The sequence below is a fragment of the Convolutriloba macropyga genome, chromosome 4, assembly GCF_964194025.1.
Source record: "Convolutriloba macropyga chromosome 4, txConMacr16.3, whole genome shotgun sequence".
NCBI lineage: Eukaryota > Metazoa > Xenacoelomorpha > Acoela > Convolutidae > Convolutriloba > Convolutriloba macropyga.
Window position 1 is genome coordinate 68,639,651 of NC_134471.1, and position 13,329 is coordinate 68,652,979.

At 36.0% G+C, this 13,329-nt stretch overlaps 1 protein-coding gene across 1 annotated transcript in view; it reads left to right on the forward strand.

Moving 5' to 3' along the window:
• The window catches only part of LOC142338148 (uncharacterized), a 127,701-nt gene that overhangs the window by 23,220 nt on the left and 91,152 nt on the right, over positions 1 to 13,329 (forward strand). Inside the window, exons 9-13 of the mRNA XM_075387784.1 lie at positions 2,642 to 4,236; positions 4,345 to 4,497; positions 5,624 to 5,810; positions 9,671 to 9,852; positions 10,248 to 10,433. Coding sequence (XP_075243899.1) covers positions 2,642 to 4,236; positions 4,345 to 4,497; positions 5,624 to 5,810; positions 9,671 to 9,852; positions 10,248 to 10,433 — 2,303 coding nt within the window. The remainder of the gene's footprint in view (positions 1 to 2,641; positions 4,237 to 4,344; positions 4,498 to 5,623; positions 5,811 to 9,670; positions 9,853 to 10,247; positions 10,434 to 13,329) is intronic.

The following is a 13,329-nucleotide window of genomic DNA, read 5'->3' on the forward strand; positions in this document are numbered from 1 at the left end:
TATATCGTGCTACTTTTTGAAGCAAGGTTTTTTGGCATTAACTTCATTTCGGCTCTACATTAGCAAGCTATTCTGTTTAATTACTGGTCTCAATAGCATCCTATTTAGATATAGTTTAATCTATTTAATAAAGCAAGTTCATCTAGGAAAATTTTAGTGTGTAGTTTCCAACAACATTCTTTTGTCTGGCTCTCTTGTGTTTTGGAAGAAGTTTTATGGCTACTTATTGTTATCAAAAGTGATATAGCATGATTTAATTTTGTTAAAGTATGTTAGAAAGTGAGGTAACAACTTTTCAAGAAATACGAGGATAATTTTATAATATTAATTTGTCTGCATAATTTATCTTTAAGCTCCTTGATCTTATGCGAAAAAGTAATTAACTCAACGTTAAGGAATCGGTTGTCATTAAAAAAATGGTTTGCCATGTTTTGTCTTTTTTATGTCCGAAAAAAATATATGTCTTTTCGTTCTTCGGTTCCACGTCATTTGAAACAGGTCCGTCCTTTTTAGAGTTGATGATGATGTTCACCCACTGAATCGAAATCGTGCCAAGTAGAAGTCGACTAAACTTAGATTGATAATGTTACTTGACTCAACATCAGCTTTGAATTGCAGATCTCGACGGTGATCAAATTATTCAGGTACTTAGGGGGCGCGATCTATTGTTCGATTAATACGTTGCAAAGCTCTGGGCACCGTGTTATTCAAAAATTCCGCTGATTAAAAGATGGGAGACCAAACTTAATTTTGTTACATTCAACCTCGGTTAATGGAACTTGTGATCTAACGCGATATGACTGGATCATGTTTTATTGAAGTTCAAACATCCGTTTCGAACGAAAATGAATTCCTAGAAATCAGCACACTTGAACAGGTCTCACATCGTTATTTTTGTATTTGTTTTTGTAAAAAACAACTTTTTATGATCTGGCTGGTTTTTGTTTGTGAAATCAAACAGTTCTATCCCCTAATTTTTGACAATAATTGATATACTTACCAGTAACTATCTATCTTTGGACTCATCCAACTCCTTATAAAGCGAATTTTGACTTCCTTTTTGGCTAAATATCTTAGAAAACATTTTGTGACTTGGACGATAAACGTTTTCATATATATTCTGCGGGTGGTCAATGTTTGTGATGCTTCTTATTGTCCTTTTACCTAATCCACTTATCAACAAGAACCATTGAATTTCAAATGAGATCAAGGTGAACATACATAATTTTTCACTGCTTGTAAGTTTTTTAGTTCTTCTAAATTTGTTACATTATAGTACTATGACTCAACTCAATGATTCTAGGTCCCAATGGCGTCCTAAGGAACCATAAGTAAACCTATCTATTTTTGAAATTAAAAGCTATTGTTCTTGTGGCTATTGAAATTGTTTAGAGATATTTCAAGTTTTCCAAAAAATTCAAAGGAAAATAAATATTCGCCACCTTATTCTTTTATTTTTGTCTACTTGAATTAAATTGCCTCCCCTGTCGTTCAAGAGCAATTTTTCCAACATTTGTCGGTTTTAGTTTGTATTGGTTTTTGTACAAAATATCCTTTTATGATCTGGCTGATTTTTGTTTGTGAAACCAAACAGTTCTATCCTCCTAATTTTTGACGATAATTGATAATCTTGCCAGTAACTATCTATTTTTGCCAGACAGTTTTTCAGATTTTTCAGAAACATTTTTAACATAAAGCACTATCGAAAGCAAATTCGACAACATTACAGTCATCTTATAATTTTGTTTTTGGCTCAATTTTTTTGTTGAGTTAAAAACATTTGAATGGTCCACAAGATTGTTTGCAAGTGTTTGTTTCGAAAACTATATTGTTGAAAACTATACAGCTTAGCATCCTGATTTGATGGTACAGTCCATCATTTGGATTTGGAGTAGTCTCTTCTAAAATGATTACAAATGTAAGTGTAACAGAAACAGGACGATTGATGGTGAAAATGGTTGTTGGTCATCTGGTTGTTGGATAGTTGTGACATGAGCGTTTCTAAAAACAGAAGGGGAAGCAAAAAATATTATTTTGACGGCAATCATTAAAAAAATTTTTAAAAATTCGCTCCGCCTCATTTTTTCCATCGTTTGCAGCCCAATCTTTAACGATGCCCTGATCTGGTGTTTTGGCCGAATTTATCCATAGCCTCATGTTTGCCACGGTAAAAGCTCTAAAGCTGATTTATAAAAAATTTTGCATCATAGTATCGATTTTCAAAGGAATGTTTTCTTCATTTTATTTGACTAATTGTGATTTAGTCATGTTTTTTTGTACTTAGGTTCCTTTTTTATCTATTTATATGGGCCAAGTGAATTTTACATCTTTGGCAGTGATTGATGCTGTTAATTATATTTTCTTTCTTTTTGCAATTTTGAGCCGATTGCAATTTTGACCAACCTCCCCCTCTCTGCTTCACTGAAACGACATGTTTCTTTGATATGCAATAAAGGATCCATTAAAGTTCGGATCAATTAGACTATTTCTTTTGAGCCATTCAAAGCAGAATGCATTTCAGACAAAAAGTCTTTTTAACAAAAGAGCTTCATTAAAACTGGTGAAAACTTTTTTTAGTTGGCCGAGAAGTAAAGAGCAATTCACCTTGCATTTGAACCTAATTTTTGAGTGTCTGTTTTAGCAGCCACATTGTTGTCAACTGTTGGAGTGTCAACAATCAGTCCATGCGGTGTCACCGATATGTATTCCCTACCAGTTCCAACAAATGTCCGGACAACACTCATTCCAAAAGGTACTCCTGCTGGAACTCCAGGGACTGGAGAATCTCAACCAACATCAGGAGCCGGAGGATCTCAAGCAACATCAGGAGGCGAAGGATCTCAAGCAACATCAGGAGGCGAAGGATCTCAAGCGACATCAGGAGGCGAAGGATCTCAAGCAACTTCAGGAGGCGAAGGATCTCAAGCAACTTCAGGAGGCGAAGGATCTCAAGCAACTTCAGGAGGCGAAGGATCTAAAGCAACTTCAGGAGGCGAAGGATCTCAAGCAACTTCAGGAGGCGAAGGATCTCAAGCAACTTCAGGAGGCGAAGGATCTCAAGCAACATCAGGTGGCGAAGGATCTCAAGCTACATCAGGCGGCGAAGGATCTCAAGCAACATCAGGTGGCGAAGGATCTCAAGCAACATCAGGTGGCGAAGAATCTCAAGCAACATCAGGTGGCGAAGGATCTCAAGCAACTTCAGGAGGCGAAGGATCTCAAGCAACTTCAGGAGGCGAAGGATCTCAAGCAACTTCAGGAGGCGAAGGATCTCAAGCAACTTCAGGAGGCGAAGGATCTCAAGCAACATCAGGTGGCGAAGGATCTCAAGCTACATCAGGCGGCGAAGGATCTCAAGCAACATCAGGTGGCGAAGGATCTCAAGCAACATCAGGTGGCGAAGAATCTCAAGCAACATCAGGTGGCGAAGGATCTCAAGCAACATCAGGTGGCGAAGGATCTCAAGCAACATCAGGTGGCGAAGGATCTCAAGCAACATCAGGTGGCGAAGGATCTCAGGCAACATCAGGAGGCGAAGGATCTCAAGCGACATCAGGTGGCGAAGGATCTCAAGCAACTTCAGGAGGCGAAGGATCTCAAGCAACTTCAGCAGGCGAAGGATCTCAAGCAACATCAGGTGGCGAAGGATCTCAAGCGACATCAGGTGGCGAAGGATCTCAAGCGACATCAGGTGGCGAAGGATCTCAAGCAACATCAGGTGGCGAAGGATCTCAAGCAACTTCAGGAGGCGAAGGATCTCAAGCAACTTCAGGAGGCGAAGGATCTCAAGCAACATCAGGTGGCGAAGGATCTCAAGCAACATCAGGTGGCGAAGGATCTCAAGCAACATCAGGTGGCGAAGGATCTCAAGCAACATCAGGTGGCGAAGGATCTCAAGCAACATCAGGTGGCGAAGGATCTCAAGCAACATCAGGTGGCGAAGAATCTCAAGCAACATCAGGTGGCGAAGGATCTCAAGCAACATCAGGTGGCGAAGGATCTCAAGCAACATCAGGTGGCGAAGGATCTCAAGCGACATCAGGTGGCGAAGGATCTCAAGCAACATCAGGTGGCGAAGGATCTCAAGCGACATCAGGAGGTGAAGGATCTCAAGCAACTTCAGGTGGCGAAGGATCTCAAGCAACATCAGGAGCCGGAGGATCTGAGGCAACATCAGTCAAAGTGTGCGATGAGACAATGTCTGATTACATCAGGGAGCAGTATTATCCGCTAGGGGTCAGTTTTTTGCTTTTCTGAACTTTCAGAAATTCTATTCCTTACAATTGTATTAATTATATGTGGATCACATAGCTGCCAAACTTATTGAAAAAAGAGGTGTTTTAGGACGCTGCAACGATTAATCAATTAGACCTTATCTTGTCAACAGAAGACCCCGATCTCTTGCTGACCTTGAAAGCTACTCTTGCTGGTGTCGACTACTACCTCTTCCCGACTTTTCCAGGCAGCGGCGTTTTTGAAGTCCTCTCCGTGGGCGAGGTAAGCTCAATGTCTCATGCTGCTTTGTAGGAAAACTTTTTGTTATCAGCCACCCCATCTTCTCAACCGGCTATAGCGGACCTCTTTTGTAAATCCAAAGAATTTGAATTGCATTGGGGCGCTCTCTTTTATGATCTTTTCATACATTTTCTTGATTTTTGAAGTTAATTTGAAGTATTAATTTTGGTCCCGCCGAAACAGGAAGTGGAGCGGAAAATCGACTGAGAAATTATGTTTGAACAAAATTCGCTTTCTCGCTAGCGGTTTTTGTTCACACGCAGTATTTTAACTTTTAATTCTACTGTTGTTTCAAATTTTAATTTTGTTTTTCTTTTTAATTGGTTTCCCAATGCATTCATAGTCCATTTTACACTTAGTTATTTGCTAAGTCAATGACAGGTTTTTGAATTATAGGTTACGAATAAACCTGTCATGGTTTTATCTTTCCAAGAATGTGAATTGTATTGGTGCGCTGTCTTTTTTAAAAGATTTGTTCATAGTTTTGCCAACTTTTTCTTGTCCATGAGAAGTCAAATTGGAGTAGATATTTTAATCACGCTGGAACAGTAAGAGGAGCGAAAAGTGATTAGTGGCATTTGATCATTAGGGCATGATCATTTTTTAAATTGACGCGGTTGGATTCCGTTTTTTAAAGAACACCATCACCTTGCTTGAAAACCCCAACCTACCAAGTAACTGTTGTTAATTTTTTTGCCACATTGGGAGATTTTGGAGAAATTTCAAAAATATCCTTGTTCGTGGCAAAATAAAAGTAATCAGTTCAGCAACACATGTTTAACTGAAAACGATTTATCTTGTACGATTTTCCAAAACGATTTTGTGTCAAAATTATTTTTTTTCTCTGTTTCAGCCAACCGGACCCCCTGAAAATTGTAATTAACTATAATGCAAAGTTCGCTGCGCGGTTGGAATAAAAAGTGAAATTTTATACATCTCATTGTTTCATTAATGTTCGTCAATTAATTTAGCTATCCAAATCCAGTGAAAAAAGACACCAAAAAAATTTTTTGAGACTATATTTTATATTGGTTGAGCAATTTTTCATAGAAGACTGCTTCTAACAGTCCTTATACCCCAGAAAATTGAAACCCAACTTAAATTTTAGGTAACCGATCCACGCGTGAGCATCAACGAATTTCCCAGGAGCCCAGATGATTCTTCAGTACTAACAATTATGTTCAACAATGGTGACGGCAGTCCCGAGCAGTTAGGGGCTATCTTTGACGCCCTCACTATCACAGTTGAGGGATGTCTCAAAACAGACATCGAGCCCCGCTTCATTACATGCGAGAGTGAGTACTTTTAAACAGGTTTCTAATTTGGCGCTTAAATACATTTTTTTATATCCAGATTGGAGGAGACGATCAGTTTGTAAAATGTCAACTTACTAGTATGGGGAAGATAATGATAATGCTCATAACGAGAACCACGCAAAAGTAAGTTGCTTTCAAAACTGGCTGGTGTTCCTCTCGGCGTAATGAGAATTGCACCTGTGCACATCAGCAATAACAGTTTCAAAGGCTGATGGGATTGCCGCAACAAAAATTGTTTTTTTTTGCAGAAATACTTTCCTGTAACGTCAAAAACAGCAGCTGGCTCCTAGTGTGGGTTATCTCGCAGGGATTAGGTTTTTTCCGTAGTACAGGCAAAAGATATCTCCTTCAAGCATCTCTGCAATCCTGCTATGCTATATGACTGCATGTACCGTGAAATGCGACTGCATGAGCGCTGATTATCTCGAGATTTGCTGACCGGCATTGTTGGCAATTTCGTTTATTGTGATATGTTAAAATTACAAGACGCTATTTTATGCTGTCTGGACTGTTTGTCTTCAAGTGAATATCCCAATCTGAAATACTAGGAGCTGTGACTAATTCTCCTGCTTGTGTCGATGACAGAAATAAGCGCCTTCTCGTTGTATGATAAATGTAAATATGCTCTATGTATGGTCTTACGGACGGAATTTGGAATTAATTTTTATCTAGACCTCTTTAGTTTTTTAGAGTATTTGTTCTTTGAAGAATTCCCACTCGGATCATTTTGCAGCCGATTATTTGATACTGATCATTTCAAAAATGGAGAAATATGAATTGAGAAAATGCTCTAACTCATAGAACTTATGAATATATAAAATCGGTACAACAGTGTCATACAAGGTATTTAGTGGTCTCACTTGTAACGTCGTCTGAAAGAGGGGTACCATTGAGCTTAACGAGTGCAAGGGTTGCGAATTGTAAGATGAGTCTAGTAGTTGGACGACCTTTTCTGATGGCCTCTCAATAAATACTCAATTTCGAGTAAACATAAACGATGTGTCAAAATACTTAAAGTGAATTGAGACACTTCAAATTAATCCAGACGTTCCAGCTGCAAGGGTTCTAACTTTTGTACCAATTATTGCAGACAAGAAGCAACACCTGGCCTTTTTTCTGCATCTGACTCCAATAAACACTTATTTATTCATGTCAGTTTAAAGCGTAGCCGAGAATTTAAAACTCAAATTTTGCTTAACCGAAAGTTATGTCGAGAATTATTGTTGAAATAGTCAAGAAATTTTCTTTTTAACTGCGGAATAAAAATTTAAATCAGTTCTTCCAAAATGTTTGTTATTTTAAATTTCATAATTTTAGATCTAATAGCAAGTTTTGAATTTGAATATAATTATCATTCTGTTTACAATTGTTTAGAAATCTTTTTTATAGCTGCGAAGCTGTAAGCTGAGCGTAGCTATATTGCGGTGCTCTTGGTTTTTTACGACTCGAAGAGGAGTATTGGTTTTCTTAAGGTTTTTTTTTTACCGGAAGTACTATTCGTTCAGACGATGTTTTGACCTAAAAGCGAAAGCGAGTAAAATTGCAGTGTGAACTAATTTTTTCTGAGCGAGAGAAGTTTTTTGATCATGCGCTGCGTTTAGTGAATGACTTTTTGACATTGAAAAGTAGTTTTTGATTGAATGGCACATATAGATAACCGTTTTTAGCCGTTTTTTCGTCTAAGTGGCCGTGGCCTAGTTTGTTTGCTTGTAATTTGCTTTTTTGTAGAAATAATTTTTAATCGATGCTATGTTGAAATGTAAACCCCGGAAATTGATAGCACAGTATTTTGCATAGCCTGAAATTGCGTTTCAAATGCGAAATTGGCACATATTTCTTGATTTTTTAGTTATTTTTTGGCTTTTGTTCTATTAATTTCTTCATTTTTGGATCTTTTAGCTGGTTTTTGTCAAAAATCAGTTAATATGGCAACTTCCCTTTGATAATTCATATACTCAATTCCTCTTTCTACCTCGATGTAATTTTGTTTCATAAAATTGTACTTTTGCTAATCCGATTTTCGTAGTTTTTTGCTAATTTTTTTCAGTTTTTTGTTTGTGTTTTGCTTTTAATTACTAGAAATAGTATTTTGGGGAATATGAGGGACTTTAATTTCGTTTCAATGAAGATTGAATCATTTTTCAGTGTTAAGTTTTTGAAAAAACAGATAAATTTTTTTTAATAAATGCAGTCTTAAATATTTTTTGACCACTTCTTTGCAAATTGTTTCATTGTTTCGCATGTCTGAATTCTGCTTTTTCTTGTTTTATTATCTTCAGCAAGTTGGATTTTTGTCTCGAATGACTCGTTGTCTTTTCTATGTCTCCAATGCTGATCAATGAAATGTACTCGTTTTTCTTGATTTTCTTAAATTTGATTTTTAACTTTCAAAAATCAAGAATTGGTCTTTTTGTTACGGTGTTCCTAACATTGTGTCCATATTCTTCACATTCTCGTCTGTATCATTCTATTTTTGTCCTGACACCTACTTTTATATTGTTATATTGATTTTTTCAGTTGTTAAAAAATTGAATGAATTCAGCTTTTTCTTAGATCTTGGTTTCTTCGGTTTGCAATTGATCTAATTCAAAATAAGGCAGTACTGGGAATCTGCTAGAAAGTCTTTTCCAACATTTCTACTTATTACTATTCATTGCAATTTTCTTCCGGGCCTCGGGCTCGGTATTGTTTTTAGACGATTTTTTGCCTTTGATTATTATTCTGTTGCTTTTGTTTTTCTATGATTAATTTAATTTTTGAATTAGTATGAAATCATGTTGTCTAGCATATATACAACAAGGAAGAATCATGTATTATTTTTGTCTTAATTGCCGTGATTAGAAATATAATTGTAGTGGTTCTCTGATTCTTAAGTTTGAGCACTCTTTTTTTGAATAGTTTTGACTTTCCTGTCTTTTTTGAAAAGCTTTTATCTGCCGTTTGCTTTCGCGATCTTTTTGAGATTAGAATCAATAATTATCTGAGGTCAATTGATGGCCCTGTCAGTTTTGTCAGACTATCAGTTTTTTAACCATCCTAAAAATTTCAGACTTTTTTAACGTTACCAAACGTTTTCAATAATAAAATTTTGCTGCATACTTTTCTTTTGGTGACAGTGGTTTAAGTTTCACCGATTTTTAGATCAGACCCGGGGAGGTAATGAGTTAATGGTTTAATACAAAAGGTAATGGCTTCAGCTTTTTGTGAAGTTTTGGTGCTTCGAGTCGCTTCCGGAATTCTTCCGGCTATGTTTTTTGTTTCGTCGTTTGACGCTTTATTTTCGTTTTACATTTGTTCTAGAACATTCTATCTCGTCACTGCTTAAATGGCTTTTTCGCGCTTGATTTCACGCTTTCTGCGTGACCTAAGTTGCGGTTATTCAGAAACAGAATCTGTTCCTAAAACAAAGTTGATTGTAAGAAAACAGATTGTATGGTCCGACAGCCGAGTGGTTAAGGCGACTGGCTGTTAATCCGGAGATCGCCGGTTCGAGATGCGACAGGGAAACTTTTTTTTGCACCCAAAAACAACCTCCTTTGAAATAAACTTGTAAGTTTTATAGGCGGCGGCGATAACTATTATCAACTCACTTCTGTATCTTTTTCCATCTGTATTTTACGGCACGCAAGTCTATTTCGCAGCTATTCCGGCAATCTGCCGGCTATGTTTTTTCGTTTATCGAAAATTGCAATGAGCTCTTTTCAAAAGGTTGGTTATGGTTCTAAACAAAGTGAATGCATTTATGAAACTCTCTCCTTAAGATCAGTGTTTTGGTAACGAAAAAGGATCATTGACGTTGATTAAGTTAAAGTAAGGTCAAGTCAAATGATTGATTTTAGAAGTGACCGAGACTACTGTAATAACCGAGACCAGTTCTGTCTCTCTGTCTCTTGGATCCACAACCAAGATCAAAGTGTGTGACGCAGATGACGATTTAGTCCTCAGACCAGAGGATGGACCCTCTGTCATACCCTTCCTAACACCAAACACCCCTTTCACTGTTGTTGATGATATGGAACCGGTAATGCACCAAAGCATTTGTTTCATCTCCATCTAAACACCCCCCCCCCCCCCCTCCCCCACCAGAAAAGTTGCCTCACTAAAGGTTTGTCGTATTCGTATACTATAAGATTTTGGGACTATTTTAAGGTAACAAAAGAAGCCAAAAATTGTGAACTGCTGGAACTTGAGTTGAGCTAAAAACAGGAAATCATCCCATCAATTGGCTTAATTTATTTTGCTTCCGAACTACAAGATGTTTGCACTGTAAGCCATGTCTTATTATAGCACATGCGCCTTGGGTTGCAAATATAATCCACCCATAAAACTCGGTCGACTCCAAACGGGATCGATCCCTTGGTAATTGCAACCTTAGAAACATCGATTTCTATAACGGGTTCTTCTTTCCAATTTCAGAATACAGAAATCGTAACAGAAATTAATGTGACAATTACGTTCGACTACTTAATGACAAGCAAAACCAATCTGACCATCATCTTCAAAGAAGGGCCGGGAGTTTACTCGGAAGCCGGTTTTAAACCCAATGGAGTCAAGGAGGCTGTGCCTATTACGTCGCCTAATGACGAACCATCTGAAGCTTTCGTGAGTTGAAAAAAATGGAAACTAATATTGAAAAACATTTGCTGTGAAAAATATTGGAAACCCGCTAAGCCGGGTTGACTACCGTAAACCTTAATTGCGAACCATTTTCAAGTCATATAAGGAGTCTCCGGTAACTAGAAAATTATATACGTGAACGACTTTAAACTATTTAAAACAAACACTCTGGGAATTCTGAGTGGTTTAAAATGTCCTCAAGGCTCTTAAAAACAGATTACTCAAGAGTTCTTCATTACTTCTTAATACCAGCTCTCGTCTTTTCTCAGCTGGCAAATATTTCTGTCCTAAGTTTCACGACTCGGAGAGGGTTATTGATTCAGCATCTTTTTTATCAGTAATTTTTTTGCTGTATTGTATTTGAAACAGGAAGTGCAGCATATCAACAAACAAGTTGTTTAGGTCAAATTGTTGAGGAGATTTGAAAGATAGAAAGAAAGGAGGATAGTTTTGTGTCCAGGACTCATTTTTAAGATTGAGACTAATTTTTTTCTAAAAGCGAGCTTCATTATCAGCAGTTTTTTAGTTTTAACTAAACTTTTGTCGGTCAAAGTGGTTTCTCATATTTGTATAAGATAGCATTTGAACAATTGGAAACATGTTCTTGACATTCTTAAGCAAACATTTTACCTATAGAGGCATTTATTAAAACTTTTTGTCATTTTTCCGTTTTAATCATTTTTGTGGCCGTTATTGTATACTTTCTTAATTCTTTATGGTATAACAAGAGTTTAATTCTTGCAAATAGTTTTCCCATTGGTTTCGTATGCTTTTTTGAAGCTCATTTTCTTGTAGTGAAATGGTTCCAACAGGATGCATTTCAAGTTTTGAGTTGATTTTAGAGATTTGAAACATTTGCTTCTTAGTGGGTGCTTAGTAATGAATTTTAATTTTTTTAACTGCTGTAGTGAATTTGAGCCATTTTTATCAATTTTTTGAAAATTAATTTTAAATAATCCAATTAGATTAATTAAGTGGCAGGAATATTTCTTTCTGACGGTTTTTTGCAGGACTTTTTTTCCCTTTTAATTTTTTTGAGCAACACTAGCATCACCATGTAATAAAAAAAATAATTTCTAATTGATTGACTGACAGTTTTACAAGGTTTTGTTCCAGTTCACATAATTGATATTTTTACCTGTCTCAGCTCATTTTTTACCAAATGATGCTTATTTGCTGAATGATTGGACGCTGATGATCAATTTATGATATCTTGGTAGAGAGCTTTTTTCTATTTTTGTGGACTCTTTACTAATTTAGTGTCTGTTGCTTAAATGGTGATTATATGTATATATATATATATATATATATATATATATATATATATATATATATATATATACATATATATATATATATATATATATATATATATATATATGTTTTTATATTTCTTTTGATATGCGACATATTTTTTGTGTATTTTTCGGTAAATTTTTTGTAACTGATGTGAGATTTTGAATCGATGTGCCTTCGAAAAACGTTTTTTAGTACGTTTATATCTCATGGCTATCTTAATCAATTGGTATTTGGTTTCAGCTGAAAAATAGTGTTTCAAATAGGAATAAACGCACTCTGATTAATGGGTTAGTTTTTGTTTTTGACAGAATGTTTTTTTGTTCCTTGTAGCTTTTTCTGGTTTGTATTTTTTGCCAATTATGTATAAAATCATTTTGGGCGGGATTGTTCCGGCTATCCACTCTGTGTTTTTTGCCGTTCTTTGTGTCAATGATCTGGATTTTTCCTGACCTTTTTTATAATCAATTGTGATTAATCTCACTCTCATCTTTCTTTGCCTTTCTTGCGATTTGAAATTTGCCTTTTTAATAGATTGATTAAAATTTAAGAGAGATCATCAAAATGAACGTTATTTGAAGACATTTTTACAGTGTATAAGTCTTAGACGATCCCAAACATCACAACCATTTGTAGAAGAGCGGGATTTTTCAATGTTCCTAATCGTTTCATTGTCTTTTTAAAACTACAGGTCTACAAATTTATGACAAATATTTTCTAGCAATTTAACAGGATGTTTTAAACTACTCAGTTGCTAAACAATGAATCAAAGTTGCTATATCTGTTTAAAAAGGATGATTTCTTATATGAATTTTGCTTTACAAATATTTTTCACGTTACTGGTTTTGGAGCATACACTTTCAATTTTTTAGTTTAAACACACTAAATTTTTCACGTGTTGTGATTACGATTTTATTTTTACGATTTCTGTGAAAAGAGTGACACACAAGAAAATGCCTAGTTACATGATAAATCGTGTTTTTTACACGATTCTTTCGGCCTTAATCTCATGGTTTTTCGCGTATTTCACTCAAAAACTCGCGTGAAAAAAAACCGATTTTTCGTGTATAAAAATTTCGATTTTTTCCTTAAAAACCACACACAGTCTCATGTGAACACACACGATAAATCGCGTAAAATTCACATGATTTCTCATGCTCTTAACAAAATTTTTCGTGTGTTTTTACAAGCAATTTCTGTGTGTTTTTATGCGAAGAATTGTATTTTTACACAAAAAATAGTTTTATTGTCCATTTCTTTTTGTAGATCAGGCCAAAAAGCATGAGATTAAGGCCGAGATAATCGTGTAAAATTACCCGATTTAGCATGTGACTGGGCATTGTGCCGTGTGTCACTTATTCCCTGAAAAATGGTGTGGCCATACACGATTTTTCGGACCATTCATACGAATTTTTGTGTACATTTTTTTTTCACATCGCTGTCAAAATAATAATTTTGGCACCGTACCGGAGTGCAGATGATTAAATGTATACATTTGTTTGACCGGTCTCTGTCTTTAATGATTACACCAGACTACGCGTTCATGAAAAATATTACTTTCGTGTTCATTTTGTGACTTTTCAGC